This window comes from Electrophorus electricus, chromosome 1 (assembly GCF_041902795.1).
Source record: "Electrophorus electricus isolate QZ-2024a chromosome 1, ASM4190279v1, whole genome shotgun sequence".
Classification (NCBI taxonomy): domain Eukaryota; kingdom Metazoa; phylum Chordata; class Actinopteri; order Gymnotiformes; family Gymnotidae; genus Electrophorus; species Electrophorus electricus.
Genome location: NC_137497.1, coordinates 43,687,006 through 43,705,031, shown reverse-complemented (window position 1 = coordinate 43,705,031; position 18,026 = coordinate 43,687,006). Strand labels below are relative to the sequence as shown.

Here is an 18,026-nt window from a genome sequence, read left to right as displayed (position 1 = left end):
GTAAGTCAAAATGTAATAACTTATAAAAATTATAAATAGGCCAAATAAAGGGAAGATGTTAGCTTGCTTTCTTATTCATGTTTTTTCCCATAATAAAAAGTCACTATTTTATATGAAGGACCTCTAGTCTGAAGCACCCTGTTTCTGTAGAAACTTTGTGTACTGCACTACAATTTGTACTACTTATATGCACACGCATATAGATCCATGTTAATGTACTTTAATTATGACACGGTAACCAAGAACGTCATTTAAATGATCATAGTATAATTTCTCGACCACGCCCACAATAACTTTAATTTTAGTGACTTAGAAGCGGCCTAAAGAGTTCACGTCAGTGATGACGTCCATGTGCCCTTTGTCAGTTGTGTTTGTTGTTTCCGTTTTAATAAAAAAAATGCAAACGTCTTTGTGACGAAAGGCGACTGTGTAGCCAATAGTGTTGGAGCTCACGGTCCATCACCCAATGGTTGTTCTGAACGTATATAAGTTCCGGACTTGAGTGGCGATGTCTGATTGGAGGAACCCATCGTGAGCCGGCCAATCGGAGCGTGGCAAGTCAGACAAGTTCAAGTCGCGGAGTGGCAAAGCCAACAAAGTGCGTTCAGATAAACGCGTTTGGGGAAGGTCGAGTCATCATTTAGCAGACCGCAGCTTTAATGCAGGACTTGTTTCGGGCTGAAAGCTAGAAGCAACCTCGCACGGTAGAGTAGTGCATGCCGGCCGCGTTGGTCACGCCAGAGCCCAGAGCCCCCGCTGAAACTCCGCCGAAGCCCCAGACATGAAGAAGGTCGCGGTCTTCCTGGTTGTGTTGCTCGGGGTCGCACACTTCACAGCGCTCAGCCGATGCGAGGAGGACGGTAAGGATCCCCTCACATGCTCAGCGGTGTTTCAATCTGGCGGGTTTTTGTCGTGAATCGGTGACGAACGCACGCTAATGATGTACATGGGCCCCGAGCTAAGCATTAATGCTTTTCACGAGCTCGTTAAGTTACACGCGACAAATGGCAGCTGCATCAATGCACAACCAAATACAAATGCCGATGTCCAACATGTCTAAGGGAGAACTCGCACACCTGCAACGACATGCTGTCTGTTTTTTCCCTCTTTGATTCATAATGGCTAACTTTACAATGCATGAAAAAAATCTCGTTCACAGAATGGTGAGATTTGTATCTGATAAAAATAAAAAACAGATTTGTGTGTCGAATCTGTTGAAATTAATATTAGCTAGCCTACAGGGGTGTCTCCTGTGACTTGAAAATTTTAGCTAGGTGAGTGCTAGAGTTTCTTTTTAGCCATCTCAAAGCTTTTGTGTGAAATATAGCAGAAGATCTCGGTGCAAAGGAGGAAGGGGGTGATGTTGAAGAAGAAGAAGAAGAAGATGATGATGATGATGATAGCACTGAAGTCAAAGATGAGAATGGTGTGCTGGTTCTCACTGATGGCAACTTTGACACGTTCATGGAAGGCAAAGACACTGTGCTGGTGGAGTTCTATGCACCATGGTGAGTTGATAATGGAGAGATGCTGTCAGGTCTTTTCGAAGTGCTTCATTGTGCAAGCAATGTCTTCTTTTCCATATCAGGTGTGGCCACTGCAAGCAGTTTGCCCCTGAGTATGAGAAAATTGCACAGACACTGAAGGAGAGTGATCCACCGGTCCCCGTGGCAAAAGTGGATGCTACCAAGTCTAGTGTCCTTGCAAGTAGATTTGAGGTATCTGGATATCCTACCATCAAAATCTTGAAAAAGGGAGAGCCAGTGGATTATGATGGAGACCGAAATGAAAAAGGTGACTTGTAGTTAACATTAAACCCATTTTAACACAGCTGAGAAGTGTCTGAGAGTGAAACAGTAGATGTGGCTCTCCATTATGTTTGTTGTGCTAATACTCGGGTTTTCTCTAAATCTAATCCTGCAGCAATCATTGAGCGAGTAAAAGAAGTCGCAAAACCTGACTGGAAACCACCTCCAGAGGCCACGTTGGTCCTGACGAAGGACAACTTCGATGATGTGGTCAACAATGCTGACATCATTCTAGTGGAATTCTATGCACCCTGGTTGGTTAATTTATTTATTTGGTTTCATGTGTTGGTACGTTATCACTGCCATACTGGAGTGCTTCTTGCACCTTTTGAATGCAAGTTGTGCATGCTCACCTGTGGCGTTCATAGGTGTGGCCACTGTAAGAGACTCGCTCCTGAGTACGAGAAGGCTGCTAAGGAACTCAGAAATCGCACTCCACCAATCCCACTGGCTAAAGTTGATGCAACCGTGGAGACGGATATTGCTTCCCGGTTTGACGTATCTGGGTACCCAACACTTAAAATCTTCAGGAAGGGCAAGGTGTTTGACTACAGCGGACCACGAGAGAAATTTGGTATGTTGTGTCAAAGTACTCGTCTTGAGATTCCGGAATATCGGGTTTATGGCTGTTGGATGTATGCAGATCATGGCATGCTATTCTGTCAATTACCCCCACCCCCCAGGTATTGTTGACTACATGAGTGAGCAGGCAGGAACTCCATCCAAGCAAGTTCAGACCCTGAAACAAATTCAGGAACTGCTGAAAGATGGAGATGATGCCTTGATTGTTGGAGTATTTTCCAGCGAAGATGATTCTGTGTATCAGTTTTATCAAGAAGCATGTAAGTATTGGTAAAGTGTCTTCTAAATGTTTACAAAATTATGCTCTAATAATTTTTCACACTGACTGTGATTATGTATAATGTGTACGTGTATATAAAATATTTCAGGGTCTTTTAATATTGTTCCATGTTTGTGATCTTTAAGGTAATAACCTGAGGGATTATTACAAGTTCCGGCACACGTTCAGCAGTGACATCGCAAAATTCCTCAAGGCCTCACCTGGACAGGTTGTCATGCTCCAGCCCGAGAAGTTCAGGTCAAAATACGAAGACTCGTCCTACTTCCTAACCATTACTGTAAGTCCTCAAATGTCTCCAGCTGAAAGAGGAAGAGACTTTGCTTGCATTTAAGTTTGATCACTTTTCTTCTCAGGATTCCACAGCAACGTCTGAATTTCAAGATTTTGTCAAGAAACGCACACTACCATTGGTAGGACACAGGAAACAGAGCAATGATGCGATGCGGTATACCCAGCGACCCCTGGTGGTGGTGTATTATGGTGTTGACTTCAGCTTTGACTATAGAGTTGGTACGTCTCCTCACCTGAACAGCAAATGGATGGATGGGTCCAGATGGCCCGATGTCTGTTTTTTTTAGGACACTCTATTCGTTGTGTTTTTCAAATGGGGGGGGGGGGGGGGTATGGACTGTTTAAAATGTGCACAGTGTGCTAATCAAACAGGTTAAACATGTTGTCCCCCCAAAATGCACTATTAAGAGCTGAGCTCATGAAATCTGTTCTTGAATGATGGCATCATCTGCTTAACAGTCTCAATGTGGTGGTGCCATTTCATCCCCCCCCCACCCCCCCCCCAGCTACTCAGTTTTGGAGGAGCAAAGTTCTGGAGGTGGCCAAGGACTTCCCTGAGTACACGTTTGCCATTGCTGACGAAGAGGACTACGCCGAAGAGCTGCGGAGCCTTGGCCTGAGTGACAGTGGTGAGGAGGTGAACGTTGGCATCCTCGCAGAGGGTGGAAAGAAATATGCGATGGAACCAGAGGAGTTTGATTCAGAAGTTCTTCGTGAATTTGTTCTGGCCTTCAAAAAAGGTGAGTTACATGGTGCTATTGGAATCCACAGAGACAACGGTTTAGCCCAGAAGTGTCAATTTATCACTTGTGCCAAAGCAATAAGATACATTTGCCCTGCATAAATGAACACCAAGACTGTAAACACCATCACAGCTCTAGGACCCCTTCAGAAGGAATGTAATCAGTGGTGTGATGTATATTGTGTACCCTGTAACAGGCAAACTGAAGCCAGTCATCAAATCCCAGTCTGTTCCCAAGAGCAACAAGGGACCAGTGAAGGTTGTTGTTGGAAAAACCTTTGACGAAATCGTCCTGGATACAAAGACGGATGTCCTAATCGAGTTCTACGCCCCATGGTGTGGCCACTGCAAAAAACTGGAGCCTGACTACCTGGCTCTTGGGAAGAAATACAAAAATGAGAAGAGTCTTGTGATCGCCAAAATGGATGCGACTGCCAACGATGTTCCGCATGATGGCTACAAAGTGGAAGGATTTCCCACAATATACTTTGCCCCCAGCAACAAAAAACAACAGCCCATCAAATTTGCAGGTGGGGAAAGGGATATAGAGAGCTTAAGCAAATTTGTGGAAGAACATGCTACAAAATTATCACAGAAGAAGGATGAACTCTAAGAGTTTTGAGAAACCACGAACTTGACACATTCAAATACAGAAAGTAATCTGGAGTGGGTGATGAAACAGACTCTATACGTCTGATTTTGATTTTGTCGTAACTGTTGTTTCTGAAAACAGATTCTTTCTCATTCCAAAGCATGCACTGTTAATGGGGTGTGTCTTGTTTTGTTTTTTTGTTTTTTTTTCCAAAAATCTTTTTAAATAAAAAATGGGGGAAAAAATGGAAATGAATGGTGGTTCTTTTTATGAAGCTGTACACTCCTGTTTTAAAGACACTGGGTGTTTATTGTGGGTCTGTTGCCTCTTGTGGTGGTGGTTCTTCAGTTAACCTGATTCTTCATGCCATCTTGTCTTTCTCGACATACTTCCCTAGCAGCTGGGTCTGCTACATGTTTATCTCACAAACAAACTGGTGTTCTTAACCACATCGATTAATGTCCAAAATTTGGGGGGGTGGGGAGCAGAATGCAGTGGAGGCTGGACATCCTACTTGTATCAAAAAACAAGTGTTTAAGTCCATTTCAAAAGTATTGGTGAATTTGACTAATGAAATGGTTTATTAAAGCCTTTTAATAACCACAAAACAAAAGGAAAATATACAACCAGCCAAATATAATAATATGGAAATAAAGTGATTAAAAATAATAATGTAACCATGTTTTCCTGCAAGATAGGAAGAAGGTGCGCTGGGACTGTGGGCCAGCTACTAGTCATCGAGTAAAAAGAGAACTTTATTAATTATGCAGACTTCTAATACAGGTAGATGGTCTACTAAAAGCGCGCTGAGGTGCTTCTTGTAGAAGAAAATGATAATCTGCCCCTAACTAAGGCGCGGACTGGCGCGTTATTAACCCGGTTGGTAATCGCGAGTCTGAAGGTGGGTCTAATGTAGGCTGACGTCGTTGCTTTCGTGGTGATGACGTTAAACAAATGGGCGGGGCTTAGCAAACCGGTTGACCTGAGTTCAAAGAGTCTACAGGAAGTAGTTAGCTAGCACATTTCAGTTAAAATCGAACTGATTTGTTTACATTGACAAGGGAGTCGCAGATTATAATTAATGTCGAATTATATTAACGCACTGCGCAAACTTACACACTGGTCGTATTATTTATAGTTTTGTTTTTAAGAAAATGACTTAAATCCTACCAGTATAATGTTAACGAAAGCTATATATAGCCACTGTTGACTCCAGACGACATAATTAAACTGAACGACAACGTAAAGAAAATAAGGTCATACCGGTCATGCAAGGCGCCAGTTATTCATACAAAAATGTGTTCGTTCAAAATGAAGAACAAAGAGAACTTCTCCACATGGCCCCCGTTCTGGGCCCCCAACACAGGGCCGCGCACGATTGGATAATCTGCAGCTATGATCTGGCCTATCGGAATTCCCGAACATACGAAGTTTGAATATGGACCCATATCATTGGTTCATATGTTTGGCGCTCGTTGGTTCTGCAATGCCCAAAGTGGGCGGCGAATCCCCGAGTCAAAGAGACGGAGAGAGCGGGTTTGAATAGTTACAAAAACGGAAATGTTAAGGTTCTGAGTCGGATTAAATGTGCTTAAAAATTGTCAGTCGTCTACAAGTGAAACCCACGGATTCCGGGAGTGTCAGAAAGGGCACGAGCCGGGGAAAGAACACTCAGCTTTGTGTATCGACCTGCGCGTGCCGGCAACGGCAGGCACGAGCGCACTGAGGTGCAGCGAGCCCCCCCCATTTAGCTTCACCAGCTAACGCTAGCTAGTTAAATTAGCGCTCCACTTACGCTTCAGCCGGCGCCGCCGTTTCCAAACCGACCGGGAAGGTCGCTGTGTTTCATGTGGACTGGACTCCTGCAGGTAGGGGCGACATGAAACGGAGCCAACTGTCAACCGCTTGGTTGAAGCTAGGCGGCTAACTGGCGGCACGGCTAAATTAGCTTAGCTTATCTTAGCTGGGAAGTTCAAACTGAGCCTCAGGGACCAGAACAATACAAAACCGCCCAGCCAGCCACGAGGTCCTGCTTTAAAAAACAAAATCAAATGAGCTTATTAGGGGCGACTTTGTAGAAGTGAAAGACTCTGAGCTGTTCTTATGCTAGCTAGGCTAGCGAGTCTGGTTAATATGAAATCTGAAAGTGGCTAGCTAGTTATGGATCTTGCGTCAGTGTTGAGTGAAAAGGGCTAGCTAGGTTAGCTTGGTTAGCTAGTTGGCTGTGCCTGGATAGCGTCAGATAACTTGTGGAACTGGTTCAGATGGGCCGAAATCAGTTCATATGGTTTTATATGTAATATATAAGATGCAGACTGCCACAGCTATCTTGTCAAACGCTCTTTGATATAATGCCAGTGCTGGAGAATGAATTCACTTTTGCTTACAGTGTTTACTTGTCACACATTGTTAATATTTAACTAGCAAGATAACTAATGTAACCTAGCTAGTTAACTTTCTCGGAACGTATCGCTTCGTGGGAAATATTAATCATACAGCTCTGAATCCCCGGTAGCCATCCGGATTTGGTTGTGAATTGCCATTGAACTGAAAGTCTTTTTCACGTTCCTACCGAGGTCTTGACACATGACCTGTGAAGCTAGGTAGCATAATGTGTTTGTGTATCATTTGTCTTCCATTGAGAACAGTCGCAGCGACAGCTAGCTCTGGGTTTAGACCAGTCTCTTATATCTATTTACTCTTGCCGTTTTGTGCTGTTTCTTTGTCCGGTTTATTGCACTTCAGCAACTGTAGTATAAACGCAGTGAATGTAGTTATCACGTTAACTTCAGATGCAGAAAAACTAAGGTATTTTTTGCGCTGTCTACATTTATGAAACTGGATTCAGGGGTCCCTGTGATTTGTAGATTGCGATGTGGAAATGTAGAGCTATATTTGTCAATGTTTTTACCAGTGGCGAAATCGCGCCGCCACCGGCAGCTCATTATCGTCAGTGCGCCTGGTATCGAATATAATTGTGCTTTTGTCAGTTTTGCCAAACGTACTCAAAACAAACCAAGGTTCGTGTAATCGAAAAGTCCATGATGTCGCGTTTCTTTTATTCTTTTTTTGGTTTTTGGAAGTTGGCCCCCGCTCCACACCCACATTGCCTGGCCAAAATTGTTCAAATGTGATATAAGACACGCAGATGGCGGTTTCTATTTTTACTGTGACATTTTCATCTACTGAATTTTCAACTCTTTGCAGAAGCATTTGGATAGGCTCCATCCAAGATGCAGGGCTTACTGAACGTGCCCACAGAGCTGTACTTGTGAATTCACGTTGGTGTTCCTTCACACTTTGTTGGTGTCTGCCGCGTGAGCCATTCAAAGAGACAAACTTCTACTGTATGCCAGACATGAACAGCTTGTTGCACATTTGTTTCAGCTGCTGAGATCGAATATGAGCATAGACGTTTCCAGACAAACTTGCCATGTCTGATTAGTTACGTTTTCTCTGACCCCCTTAATTTTGGGGGGGAGTGAATGATTTTATTTATCTTTGAGATGCTCCATGCACACACATTTTTTCTGCAGGTAAAGGATGGGCTTGACAGGGAAGAAATCGGAGAAGGGTCCGGTGTGCTGGAGGAGGAGAGTGAAGTCGGAATATATGCGACTCAGGCAGCTAAAACGCTTCCGAAGAGCGGATGAGGTCAAGGTAAGCATTGTGCGCTACATGCTGTTCCCATAGTGTACGCAGAGTACCATGATTCGGAAAGAACCATAGTGTGTAGAGGCTGGGGAAGGTGTCATGTGTTGATGCCTTTTATGTTGCAATTACTGCATTACAATTTAGCATTGCTTAAACTTGTTGTACACAACATTTTAGAACTACATCTTGCAGTGTTGCATAAATTTATAACTTGTGAATGCTGGTAAATCTTCCATTTGACTTTGACATGTTAGGTGTTTCATGGTAATAATTACTGATGACCTTTTTATACACTAAAGCAGTTTACATCATGTTGATATTAATACATATGATGTGTTAAAAATGGTTAAATGCTAAGTTGTTGTTTTTGTAAAAGTGTTAGAGAATGGGTATGAAGAATTCTATGGGTCAGTAAGCTGTGTGTCATTGGAAAATGTCCACAGATGTCACTTTCTCCACTTTTTCACTCTTGGCATGTTTAGTAGGTCAGCAGTTGCTGGCCACTGGAGGAGTGCTGTTATATACAAGTGAAACTGCATCATTCAGGAAATACATTGCACATTTTGTGAGATCCTTTTTTTTTTTTTTTTTAAATTAATGAATCTATTTATTTTTATTCACCTCCCCAGAGCATGTTCAACTCCAACAGGCAGAAAATTGTAGAGCGCACTGACATTCTGAACCGGGAGTGGAAGCTCAGACGAATTCAGCCTGTGCACATCATGACGCCCGTAAGCTCCCTGCGTGGCACCAGAGAGGTTGGTCCGTGCTCTTCACTTTCATGTTCTGCTACAGTATCTGTGGAATCCAGGCTCCTGTGCACAGAGAATGTCTTATTGCATTGTTATTCTTCCTAAATGCAGTTAAGAAATTGCACGTTTTCTAATTGCCATGTTACTGCGCGTTGTTTTGCACTTTTTTTTGCTTTCAAAACCTCAAAGTACCTCACGTGAGATGGTTTAGTAAGTAAATACATAGATAAATGTCAGTTTTCATAATGGGTCAAATTTTAAACAAAAGACTTAACTGTAGGACATCTTAAACAAGTATGATTTCAGTTTAGGTTTACAGAAATGTTCTTAGATCTTGCATTCTTAAGATGTAACATGACTCTTTTGAAATTTCTTTACATGCATATGTAACAGCTCAATATTTTTAAAATTTTATAATAAGTGTTCGTGGAATGTGACATGACTTTATGATTACAAAAACCCATGGGGACTCCCTGTGTTACAGTGCACTGTGGACAGTGGCTTTGCAGAGTTCTCCAAACAGGTCATTCCTCTAAAAACGCTGAATGCTGTAGCTTCTGTTCCTGTGATGTATTCATGGTCTCCGCTCCAGCAAAACTTTATGGTAATGTAAAATAAAATGTTCTGCAGTGTGGGAGAGATGTTTTCTGAACATTTGTGGTTCTCTACATTTTGTTTTTGTGCTTTGTTACAGGTTGAAGACGAGACAGTTTTGCACAACATCCCTTACATGGGGGATGAAATCTTAGATCAAGATGGCACTTTTATAGAAGAACTCATTAAAAACTATGATGGCAAAGTGCACGGAGACAGAGGTGTGTGCTGCTCGGCGTTTGACAGTCAAGGTCACATTTTTTGCATTCGTCTGCAGTGCTGAGATTACAGTCACCAGTGCAGATCCTCTTGAAATCTATTATTTTTGGTCATTTCTTTGTAGAATGTGGCTTCATAAATGACGAGATCTTTGTGGAGCTGGTGAATGCCCTCAATCAGTACAGTGACAATGAGGATGACGACGACGAAGAGGATCAGCACGACTACAAACTGGAAAACTGCGACATGAAGGATGACTCTGAAGACTCTCGCAAGGAGAGAAGCCTTCTCAACTCTGAGAGTAAGGGATTACTGGCCAATGAACCCTTTTGTCCCGTATTGCACTATCCAGATATTAAATTTTGATTTTGTTGATGCTGTTTTGCAGTACAAGGTCACTTGAGTTTTCTGTGCCTTCTCAGAGTATATTGTGGTGTTTAGTGGTCAGACTACCCATAGTACCGGTGGGTTTTTCCAGAAGGCTCACTTTGTCCTCTGATCTCAAACCCAGTGTGTCGGTGATGTGACGTTGTTGTTGTTGTTACAGGTCAAAACACTGACTGCTCTAAAAAATTCCCCTCTGATAAAATCTTTGAAGCCATCTCCTCCATGTTTCCTGATAAAGGCTCTCATGAAGAACTCAAAGAGAAGTAAGTTAAGAGAGTTCAACAGGTAGCTATTGTCTAAGCAGTTTAAATAGTGGTAGAGTGGTTCTGCATTAACCAGTCATGCTGTCCTGAGGCATGTTAAACAAACTTGAGTAGAATTTCACGTAGCAGCTTAGAAAACAAGAACAGTAGAAGGTTAAAGTACAAGAAGCAGTTTTTGAAGTGTTATTAGAGCAGCATGGAGTTGTCAGCTCATGTGTCCTTACCCTCACAGTAGTCTGTAATGAGGAAATATCTCAGCTTAATGTTGGAGGTTTCATTCTGTTACAAATGTATAGTAAGAAAAATGTGAAGGGCTGTAAAACGAAGGTGGGCATGAGCCAAAGTTTGCCTTGAGTGTTTGTATGCACATGTGCAGGGATAAGGAGTTTGATTTGAACGTGTGTGTGTGTGTGTGTGTGTGTGTGTGTGCGCGTGTGCGTGCATGCAGGGATAAGGAGTTTGCCTTGACTGTGCGTGTGTGCAGGTATAAGGTGGTTGCCATGACTGTGAGCGCACTTGCGTGCATGGAGGCATAAGGAGTTTGCCTTGACGTGTGTGTGTGTGTGTGTGTGTGTGTGTCTGCGTCTGCGTCTGCGCAGGTATAAGGTGTTTGCCATGACTGTGTGCGTGCATGCAGGCATAAGGAGTTTGCCTTGACGTGCGTGTGCGTGTGTGCGTGTGTGTAGGTATAAGGAGCTGACGGAGCAGCAGCTCCCGGGCGCTCTCCCTCCCGAGTGCACCCCCAACATCGACGGCCCAAACGCCAAGTCCGTGCAGAGGGAGCAGAGCCTGCACTCCTTCCATACGCTCTTCTGCCGACGCTGCTTCAAATACGACTGCTTCCTCCACCGTGCGTCCCTACCCCTCCACCACGCGTACCCACCACACTTGCCGAACAGCCTTGATGGAGTCACTTCGGAGGGTTTAATGGTTTTGTTTTCTGCTCTCCTCTGCAGCTTTTCATGCGACGCCGAACACGTACAAGCGTAAGAACATGGAGAACACTGTGGACAGCAAGCCGTGCGGCGTGGACTGCTACATGTATCTGGTCCAGGTAAGGCAAACTGACCTTCTGATTTCTTGCTGTGTGTGTGAGTGAGTGAAGTGCCATTATTCTGTGCTCTCCTGATTCTGTTTTTAATGGGACCCCTACCATTTGTTGACATTTAAATTAAAATATAAAAACCCAAAACAGTTTATTTATATAGTGCTTTTTGCAACAGCTGTTGTCACAAAGCAGCTTTACAAATGTCCAAGTCCAAACCCTCAGTGAGCAAGCCAAGGGTGACAGTGGCAAGGAAAAACTCCCTAGAGTACGAGGAAGAAACCTTGAGAGGAACCAAAACTCAAAGGAGTGGGGGGGGGTGCAATCCTTCTCTGGCCCAAACCTATTTGTGCGGTAACTGTAGATCAGGAAAGGGTAGTACATAAAGTAATGTCAGTCCACTTGCAGTCAGGCTTTGGCATGTTTGAAGATGGAACAGAGTGGAAAATCTGCTCCCTACGCTCGGGCATCCTGCCTCACTGCACTGACAGGCCGCTGCTCAGCTGGACATTATTAAAAAAAAAAATGCTACAGACCGGAAAATGCAAGTCATCCTCATTTTAAAAGCAGAAGTCCGTTGACTCTTGTTGTCGGGGTGTGTGGTTCTGGCAGGATGGCGTGGTGAGGGAAGAGTCTGCAGGGGGGTGTGCGGAGCGAGCCAAGACCCCCCTGAAGCGCTCGACCGGGAGACGCAGGGGGAGGATGCCCACCAACAGCCGGCCTAGCACACCCACGGTCAGCGCCGAGACGAAAGACACAGACAGCGACCGCGAGGGCGGCACAGACAGCAACGACTGCAACGACAAAGAGGATGACGACAAGAAGGATGAGACCACCAGCTCGTCAGGTACACACCGCCCGCCTGGTGCTGACGGACAGGCTCATCCTGTTGTAGCCAGACACTCTGAGGCTCTAAAATGAGAGAGGGAGAGAGAGATTGATTTTCTTATTTGGTTTTTTTTTTTTTTTAAAGGTCCAAATACATTCAGAAAGGCTTTTTCAGGGATTGTGCATTTTGAGATTTTATTGAACTGTACTTTATACTGGATGTACCAGTGTATTTGACCACTGGTTTTTAATTCTGGTGTAACTGCCCCAGTAATGAATTCATGTATAATCCAATATAGACTGTGAGGTCCTTCTGTGCATTGTGAGGGAATAAGAGTGTGTGTATGTGTGTGTGTGTGTGTGTGTGTATAGAGGCGAATTCGCGTTCTCAGACTCCAGTGAAGCTGAAGGTTAGCTCAGAGCCCCCTGAGAACGTGGAGTGGAGCGGTGCGGAGGCTTCTCTCTTCAGGGTCCTCATCGGCACTTACTACGACAACTTCTGCGCCATTGCTCGCCTCATCAGCTCCAAGACCTGCCGACAGGTGCGTGGCCGAGCACTACGAGACGGGAGTGTCACCAAATGACATTACGAGTGCTGTAGGTTGCCGGTCATTACATTATTTGCGAGAACACACTAGTGCTTTTATACAACAGTCCTCCAAAATGAAGTCTAAAAAAAGTTTTAAATATGTTTTAATTTTGGCACTTCCTTCTGTCAAAAAGTAGTTTGCACAGCAAGACTTTTGCTTACCTGTAACACTACAAAGTAACTTTAGTTTGAGATGAAGGTGAAAATAAGCAGAGGAAAAGAGAAAACTAAAAATAAAATTTACTAGTTCTTTAGCGTTAGTGCATTTTATTTATTTTGTTAATATGTACACTTCTGTTATTCAGTTAGGACAATAAAATGTTGCTCTGTAGGCCATGCATTGGTGTAGAACAGCCCGGCTCTCTTGGCTGTGGCCTTAGTGGGTTTTAATTGTTCTGTTGTCGTGCGCACGCACGGTCACACACTCCTTCCGAGTCTGACCAAATGGACTGCAGGTCAAATCTCATCTTGTAAAAGTCATCCACTGTGTTCATTTCTTGTTTTGGATGTGCACAAAACCACAGGGTTGAAGCATAAAGCTAGTTGTTACTTAGCGATGTGTCAGAAGGGTGATGCTGTCTTGGTATGAAAAAAAACAAACAAACCCCAGTGATCATTAGTGTGATCACAAATATCAGCATGGCATGAGTAATTGAGACTGAGGTTGGAGTGAACTGTTAGAATCCTGAACAGGGAATGCTTCATACTTTGAAGGATTTACCCGTGCTTTTAAATTAATAATTTTCACTAAAAATGGCATCCAACGTGGGCTTTCTCTGCTAGGTCTATGAATTCAGGGTAAAGGAATCCAGCATCATTGCACGTGCACCAGCAGAAGATGAAGACACGCCTCCCCGGAAGAAAAAAAGAAAACACAGGTGCGTGCATGTGTGCGTGTATGCGTGTGTGCGTGCGTGCGCGCGTGTGTGTGTACTGCACCTGACAATGACTGCTCCTGTATTCTAGATTGTGGGCGACACATTGTCGGAAAATCCAACTGAAGAAAGGTTCGTAGTAGCGACACTTTTTTTGCAGTGATCAGTTAATCTTACATTAGGAATCACTGGAGCTTTCATAGTGCCGTTGTGATATTGAGTTTCTAAAGGGGGTTTATTTTTGCATAAAGTTGGTGTTAATGAAGTACAGTGCAAGTATTTGACAGTCTAATTTAGAAAAGCACTCTTTTTATTTTGATGAACAGAAATTATTGTTATTGGGGTTGAAGCTGAGCACAGATTGGTGCGGTTTTCTTGCCCACAGATGGCTCCTCCAATCACGTGTACAATTACCAACCATGTGACCACCCGAGGCAGCCCTGCGACAGCTCCTGCCCTTGTGTTACAGCTCAGAACTTCTGTGAGAAATTCTGCCAGTGTAGCTCGGAGTGTAAGTACACACACTCCTGTAAATGTGTGTCACGCAGGTTAAATACGATGCTGACGTGCAAACATCAGTCACATGTCTCCTGAATGTATAGTTCATTTCTACTTGAATACTGAATTAAGTTTAAAATGCCTTTTAAGGCTAGATTTTTCATATTCATTGTAATGAAGGTTTGTGCATGATTGAGTGGTCACATTTTGTGTGTGTGTAGGTCAGAACCGGTTCCCAGGCTGCCGCTGCAAAGCCCAGTGTAACACTAAGCAGTGTCCCTGTTACCTGGCTGTGCGCGAGTGTGACCCAGACCTGTGTCTCACCTGCGGGGCAGCTGACCACTGGGACAGCAAGAATGTGTCCTGCAAGAACTGCAGCATACAGAGAGGCGCCAAGAAGGTCCGTGTGCAGCCGCACGCCCACAGAGTAATGACGTCGTGTAGAAGTCGCAAGCAGCTTGGAGTTGCTCACCTGTCTGCTGGTCAGCTGACCCTCTTCACATGACCCTTTTGTGTTTAGCATTTACTGTTGGCGCCGTCTGACGTAGCGGGATGGGGCATTTTTATTAAGGAGCCGGTTCAGAAGAATGAGTTCATCTCGGAATACTGTGGAGAGGTCAGTGTGTGTGTGTGTGTGTGTGCGCGTCTCAGCTGGAGGGATTTGATCTCGTCTATCTGAATGAACTGTTATTGGCCAAATGTAAGGCAACAGGTTTGTGTGTGGTTTTGCCGTATGGTTCATTGTCCTGTAGACATGACTTGTGCGGCTGCAGCGTTCTAGTCAGAATATGAAACGTCCTAAACGACTTCATGGCACTGGGGCCACAGATTTCAATGGCATTTTTTTTCTTCTTTCTTTTGTAGATAATCTCGCAGGACGAAGCTGATCGCCGAGGCAAAGTCTACGATAAATACATGTGCAGCTTCCTGTTCAACCTGAACAACGGCAAGTCATGTTGTCCCTCCCCTATCCTGAGTGTGTACTTGTGTGCGCTTTCTAACACAACCCCCCCCCCCTTACGTACAGATGTATGTGCTTTCTAACACAACCCCTACACTGTGTGCGCACTTTCTAATATAAATCTTCTCTTATAGATTTTGTTGTTGATGCAACGAGAAAAGGCAACAAGATCAGGTTTGCCAACCACTCTGTGAACCCTAATTGCTATGCAAAGGGTGAGTCGTCTGAAACTTGACAGGGGGGGGGGGTGGACAGGACATTTAATGAGAGAATCACAAAGAATCCTTAGCACTTGCCTGTACCTGTCCCTGTCTCTTCAGTTATGATGGTCAATGGGGATCACAGAATAGGCATCTTTGCCAAGAGAGCCATACAGACGGGGGAGGAGCTTTTCTTTGACTACAGGCAAGTACACAGTCATGTTTACCCCATTATGAACATCAGTGTGTCCATTTTTAAACTGTTCTGGAGTTAACTGTGGGCATGTGGGCCTACGTGATTAAAACATCATTAAATTTCAGAACTTGGTACTATCCACCATTAAACATTTGTCCCTGTATCTTATTTGATATATGATTGCTAAATAGCTCAAGGAAGCAGGGAGAGCGTGTGCGTGCGTGACAACCTTAGCTGACCCCTAAAGAATTGTTTGCACCTTATCTGTTTTAGATACAGCCAAGCAGACGCTCTCAAGTATGTTGGCATTGAACGTGAAATGGAAATTCCATGAAGCCATCTACCTCTGGAACAAATGCCTTACACTCTTCAGGAATTTTCTCTCCACATGCATTTCCAATGTTTTCAAATACTGTTTTATAGGACAAGGATATTGATACTTGGATATTTTTTAAAACTTCAACCATTTTTTTTTTTTTTTTTTTTGTCTTTGTTTTTCTTTTAGCAACAGACTTACTCTGGGATACACTTTGGCAGTAACTTGAACATTCATACTTGTTTACAGATTAGTTTGAACATCCTTGGATGTGCCATTGTTTGTTTTCCTAACGTTCCAGGTTTTTATTGTGAACAGTTTCAGTAACTTCTGACCTTTTTGGACCAAATTTGCAGTCAAACAGGCTCTGTGATCGTATGTGTGTTCTATCAGTCTTTAACTGTTTCTAGACTGTTTTCTATTCACGTGAAAACCAAAGTCATTTGCATGTCCTCACACAAAGCAACTTCACACAGGTATTAAGTACTGGCTGGAATGCTGCTGCATCCAGTGTGTGTAAAATAAATTTAAAATTACATAAATTATTATAAAAACAAAAAAGACAAAAAAATAAATTGGAAGCTAGATTCAGTATCTAACTTGCGGTGCCTTGAAATTACAACACTGAATTCTTTACGAGTAGATGTCCTAAAATATTGTGTACTCAAATTTGTTGTATGCATGAACAAAGATTTCAAAAGGAGTAGAAATCAGGGAAATATTTCCATTTTCAATGATTACTTTATGCGTTCTCCAGTCTTTCAAGACTTCAAAGGTGACCAGCTTTTGACTAGACCTGACACTGTAGGAAGGGCTGTCTGGATGGGTTGTACAGTCTTCCTTATAGTTAACCATCTTTTCATGCTTGACTAAAACGAAATACAATCAGATTTAGTGTGTGGACACTAGGAACCATGATGAAGCAATAAGACCAGCCCTGAATCATGTTCATGAGAAGATCTTTAAACTCTCCCTATTTATTTTGAGTCTCTGTAAGCAGATTTTGTTGTTTTATAATTTATTGAAAACTGTCCTTTTGCTGTGATTTTTGCCAGGTAAACACAATGGAGTTTCTTACTGTATTGTAGCTGTTCACCTGTTCTTGGACTCTTGTCTTCAGATTCCTGTTTGGGTTTGTGACCACTCCATTTCTCTGTTTCTGCCTCTGATCATATAAGGTGCTGATTTTGTAATGTTTACAGGGAATATTTGTTGAAAGTAATAAACAGTTGAAATATGTTTTAATTACATGCTTTCTTTACTTGCTGTATTAGACTTTAAAAGGTTCAAGAGTGGATTGGGGGTTTTGAATCTACCACCAACCAATCAGTGCAACATTTATTTAAACATGTTGTTTTCTGTTAGCCCAGGTTAGCAAAATCTGAGTGTTGTAAACAGTACATTTAAAAGGCTTAAAGAAAACTTTATTCATGACATTTATAAAACAAGCCACACTATACAAATTATGTTCCTGGAGCCAGTTTGATGAGTATAATCTGAGACCACTGCCACAATTCATAAATTAAGGTTTTTGTTTTTTTTTTTTCCTTCCAGCCAAGTCAGTCCACCATTATTTTGGTTAAATTAATACATTTTTTTTTTCCCCTCCTTTCTGCATGCAACTGCACAGCTGGGTGTTTCTACAAGTACGAGTGCCTCTTCTGTGTATTATTTACATGTCACGATGTGTATGGCGGTCCTGAGCGACTGAGAAGGGACTCCAGACAGCGACTGGCAGCAGTACTCTGCTTTTAAAAGGGAGGTCCAGTCTGCTGAGGCAGCAGTGACCTGACGCCGATATTGTCCAGCCATCTGTCCGTCATTTCCCATAACTTGTGCACATTCCTTACAACAAGCCCAAAATGCTTAAGGAATTACATTTCCATGCCAAAAGTGAAGAAAAGCACGGTTGCTTAAGCCAGGTAGCTGTAGGTATCTTTCTCCCCATCAACCCTTTCCAGGTATTCCTTCTCTATCAAAATATCGATACATTTCTGAAAGGCAAACACATTTAATAGCGCATTTGGTATGCAAATTCTGGGTAAATGCCAGCATGTGTGAGCTATGTATGAGCCATCATGGTAGCAGGTTTAACTACCTTGATGACAGGGACACGGGGTTTGAAGCGCGAGGAAAGTTGGTTCAACACTTCAGCAAGGAGCTGCTGGTGTTTCAGTACTTTCCTCATCTTCATGATTCTGACGATAGCAGCCTACACACACACACGACAATGAGCAGTTAAGTGAACGAATGATTCATTCTGTAAACACAAGTCCACGGTCCCGGTAGCATGTATGTTACTACCTACAGTGCAACTAATACTAGCATTTTTAAGTCAAGTTTTCAATCAAGCC

General features: G+C 43.2%; 3 protein-coding genes across 7 annotated transcripts in view; 2 read left to right on the top strand and 1 right to left on the bottom strand.

Annotated features, from left to right (window-relative positions):
- Positions 1 to 558: 558 nt before the first annotated feature.
- On the top strand, positions 559 to 4,546 carry pdia4 (protein disulfide isomerase family A, member 4). 4 transcript variants are annotated; one of them, XM_027028502.3, is made up of 10 exons: positions 559 to 860; positions 1,331 to 1,508; positions 1,589 to 1,794; positions 1,924 to 2,062; positions 2,177 to 2,382; positions 2,492 to 2,650; positions 2,796 to 2,947; positions 3,003 to 3,180; positions 3,468 to 3,701; positions 3,901 to 4,546. In XM_027028502.3, exons 1-10 carry the CDS (start codon positions 782 to 784, stop codon positions 4,314 to 4,316), a joined length of 1,947 nt encoding a protein of 648 aa, XP_026884303.2. In that variant the 5' UTR covers positions 559 to 781; the 3' UTR covers positions 4,317 to 4,546. The 4 variants fall into 4 exon arrangements, with proteins under 4 accessions (XP_026884303.2, XP_026884305.2, XP_026884304.2 ...); XM_027028504.3 differs by having other exon boundaries at positions 560 to 860; positions 3,024 to 3,180; XM_027028503.3 differs by having other exon boundaries at positions 560 to 860; positions 1,328 to 1,508; positions 3,024 to 3,180.
- A 547-nt stretch (positions 4,547 to 5,093) lies between these two features.
- ezh2 (enhancer of zeste 2 polycomb repressive complex 2 subunit) lies at positions 5,094 to 16,917 on the top strand. Of its 2 annotated transcripts, XM_027028519.3 has the most exons (20): positions 5,274 to 6,163; positions 7,832 to 7,955; positions 8,579 to 8,707; positions 9,186 to 9,305; positions 9,396 to 9,516; positions 9,639 to 9,815; positions 10,062 to 10,164; positions 10,851 to 11,014; positions 11,121 to 11,218; positions 11,822 to 12,056; positions 12,410 to 12,579; positions 13,410 to 13,504; positions 13,593 to 13,633; positions 13,887 to 14,012; positions 14,221 to 14,399; positions 14,520 to 14,615; positions 14,864 to 14,945; positions 15,095 to 15,175; positions 15,281 to 15,365; positions 15,630 to 16,917. In XM_027028519.3, exons 2-20 carry the CDS (start codon positions 7,839 to 7,841, stop codon positions 15,688 to 15,690), a joined length of 2,280 nt encoding a protein of 759 aa, XP_026884320.1. In that variant the 5' UTR covers positions 5,274 to 6,163; positions 7,832 to 7,838; the 3' UTR covers positions 15,691 to 16,917. The 2 variants fall into 2 exon arrangements, 1 of the variants encoding a protein (XP_026884320.1); XR_014125498.1 differs by lacking the exons at positions 14,520 to 14,615; positions 15,281 to 15,365; positions 15,630 to 16,917 and having other exon boundaries at positions 5,094 to 7,955; positions 14,221 to 14,481.
- Positions 16,918 to 17,074: 157 nt separating this feature from the next.
- Positions 17,075 to 18,026, bottom strand: part of cul1b (cullin 1b) — a 17,281-nt gene continuing 16,329 nt past the window's right edge. Inside the window, exons 21-22 of the mRNA XM_081721286.1 lie at positions 17,771 to 17,884; positions 17,075 to 17,666 (exon numbers count right to left, since the gene is read on the bottom strand). Of these exons, the coding sequence (XP_081577412.1) occupies positions 17,586 to 17,666; positions 17,771 to 17,884 (195 nt within the window). The 3' untranslated portion in view covers positions 17,075 to 17,585. The remainder of the gene's footprint in view (positions 17,667 to 17,770; positions 17,885 to 18,026) is intronic.

Excerpts from the sequence above, each read along its gene's own strand:
- pdia4 (XM_027028501.3), top strand. The coding sequence starts at position 782 with ATGAAGAAGGTCGCGGTCTTCCTGGTTGTGTTGCTCGGGGTCGCACAC. Across the intron at positions 861-1,327 it reads CAGCCGATGCGAGGAGGACG|CAGAAGATCTCGGTGCAAAG; the intron begins GTAAGGATCCCC and ends TGTGAAATATAG. Across the intron at positions 1,509-1,588 it reads GTGGAGTTCTATGCACCATG|GTGTGGCCACTGCAAGCAGT; the intron begins GTGAGTTGATAA and ends TTTCCATATCAG.
- ezh2 (XM_027028519.3), top strand. The coding sequence starts at position 7,839 with ATGGGCTTGACAGGGAAGAAATCGGAGAAGGGTCCGGTGTGCTGGAGG. Across the intron at positions 11,015-11,120 it reads ATACGACTGCTTCCTCCACC|CTTTTCATGCGACGCCGAAC; the intron begins GTGCGTCCCTAC and ends TCTCCTCTGCAG. Across the intron at positions 14,946-15,094 it reads CCTGTTCAACCTGAACAACG|ATTTTGTTGTTGATGCAACG; the intron begins GCAAGTCATGTT and ends CTTCTCTTATAG.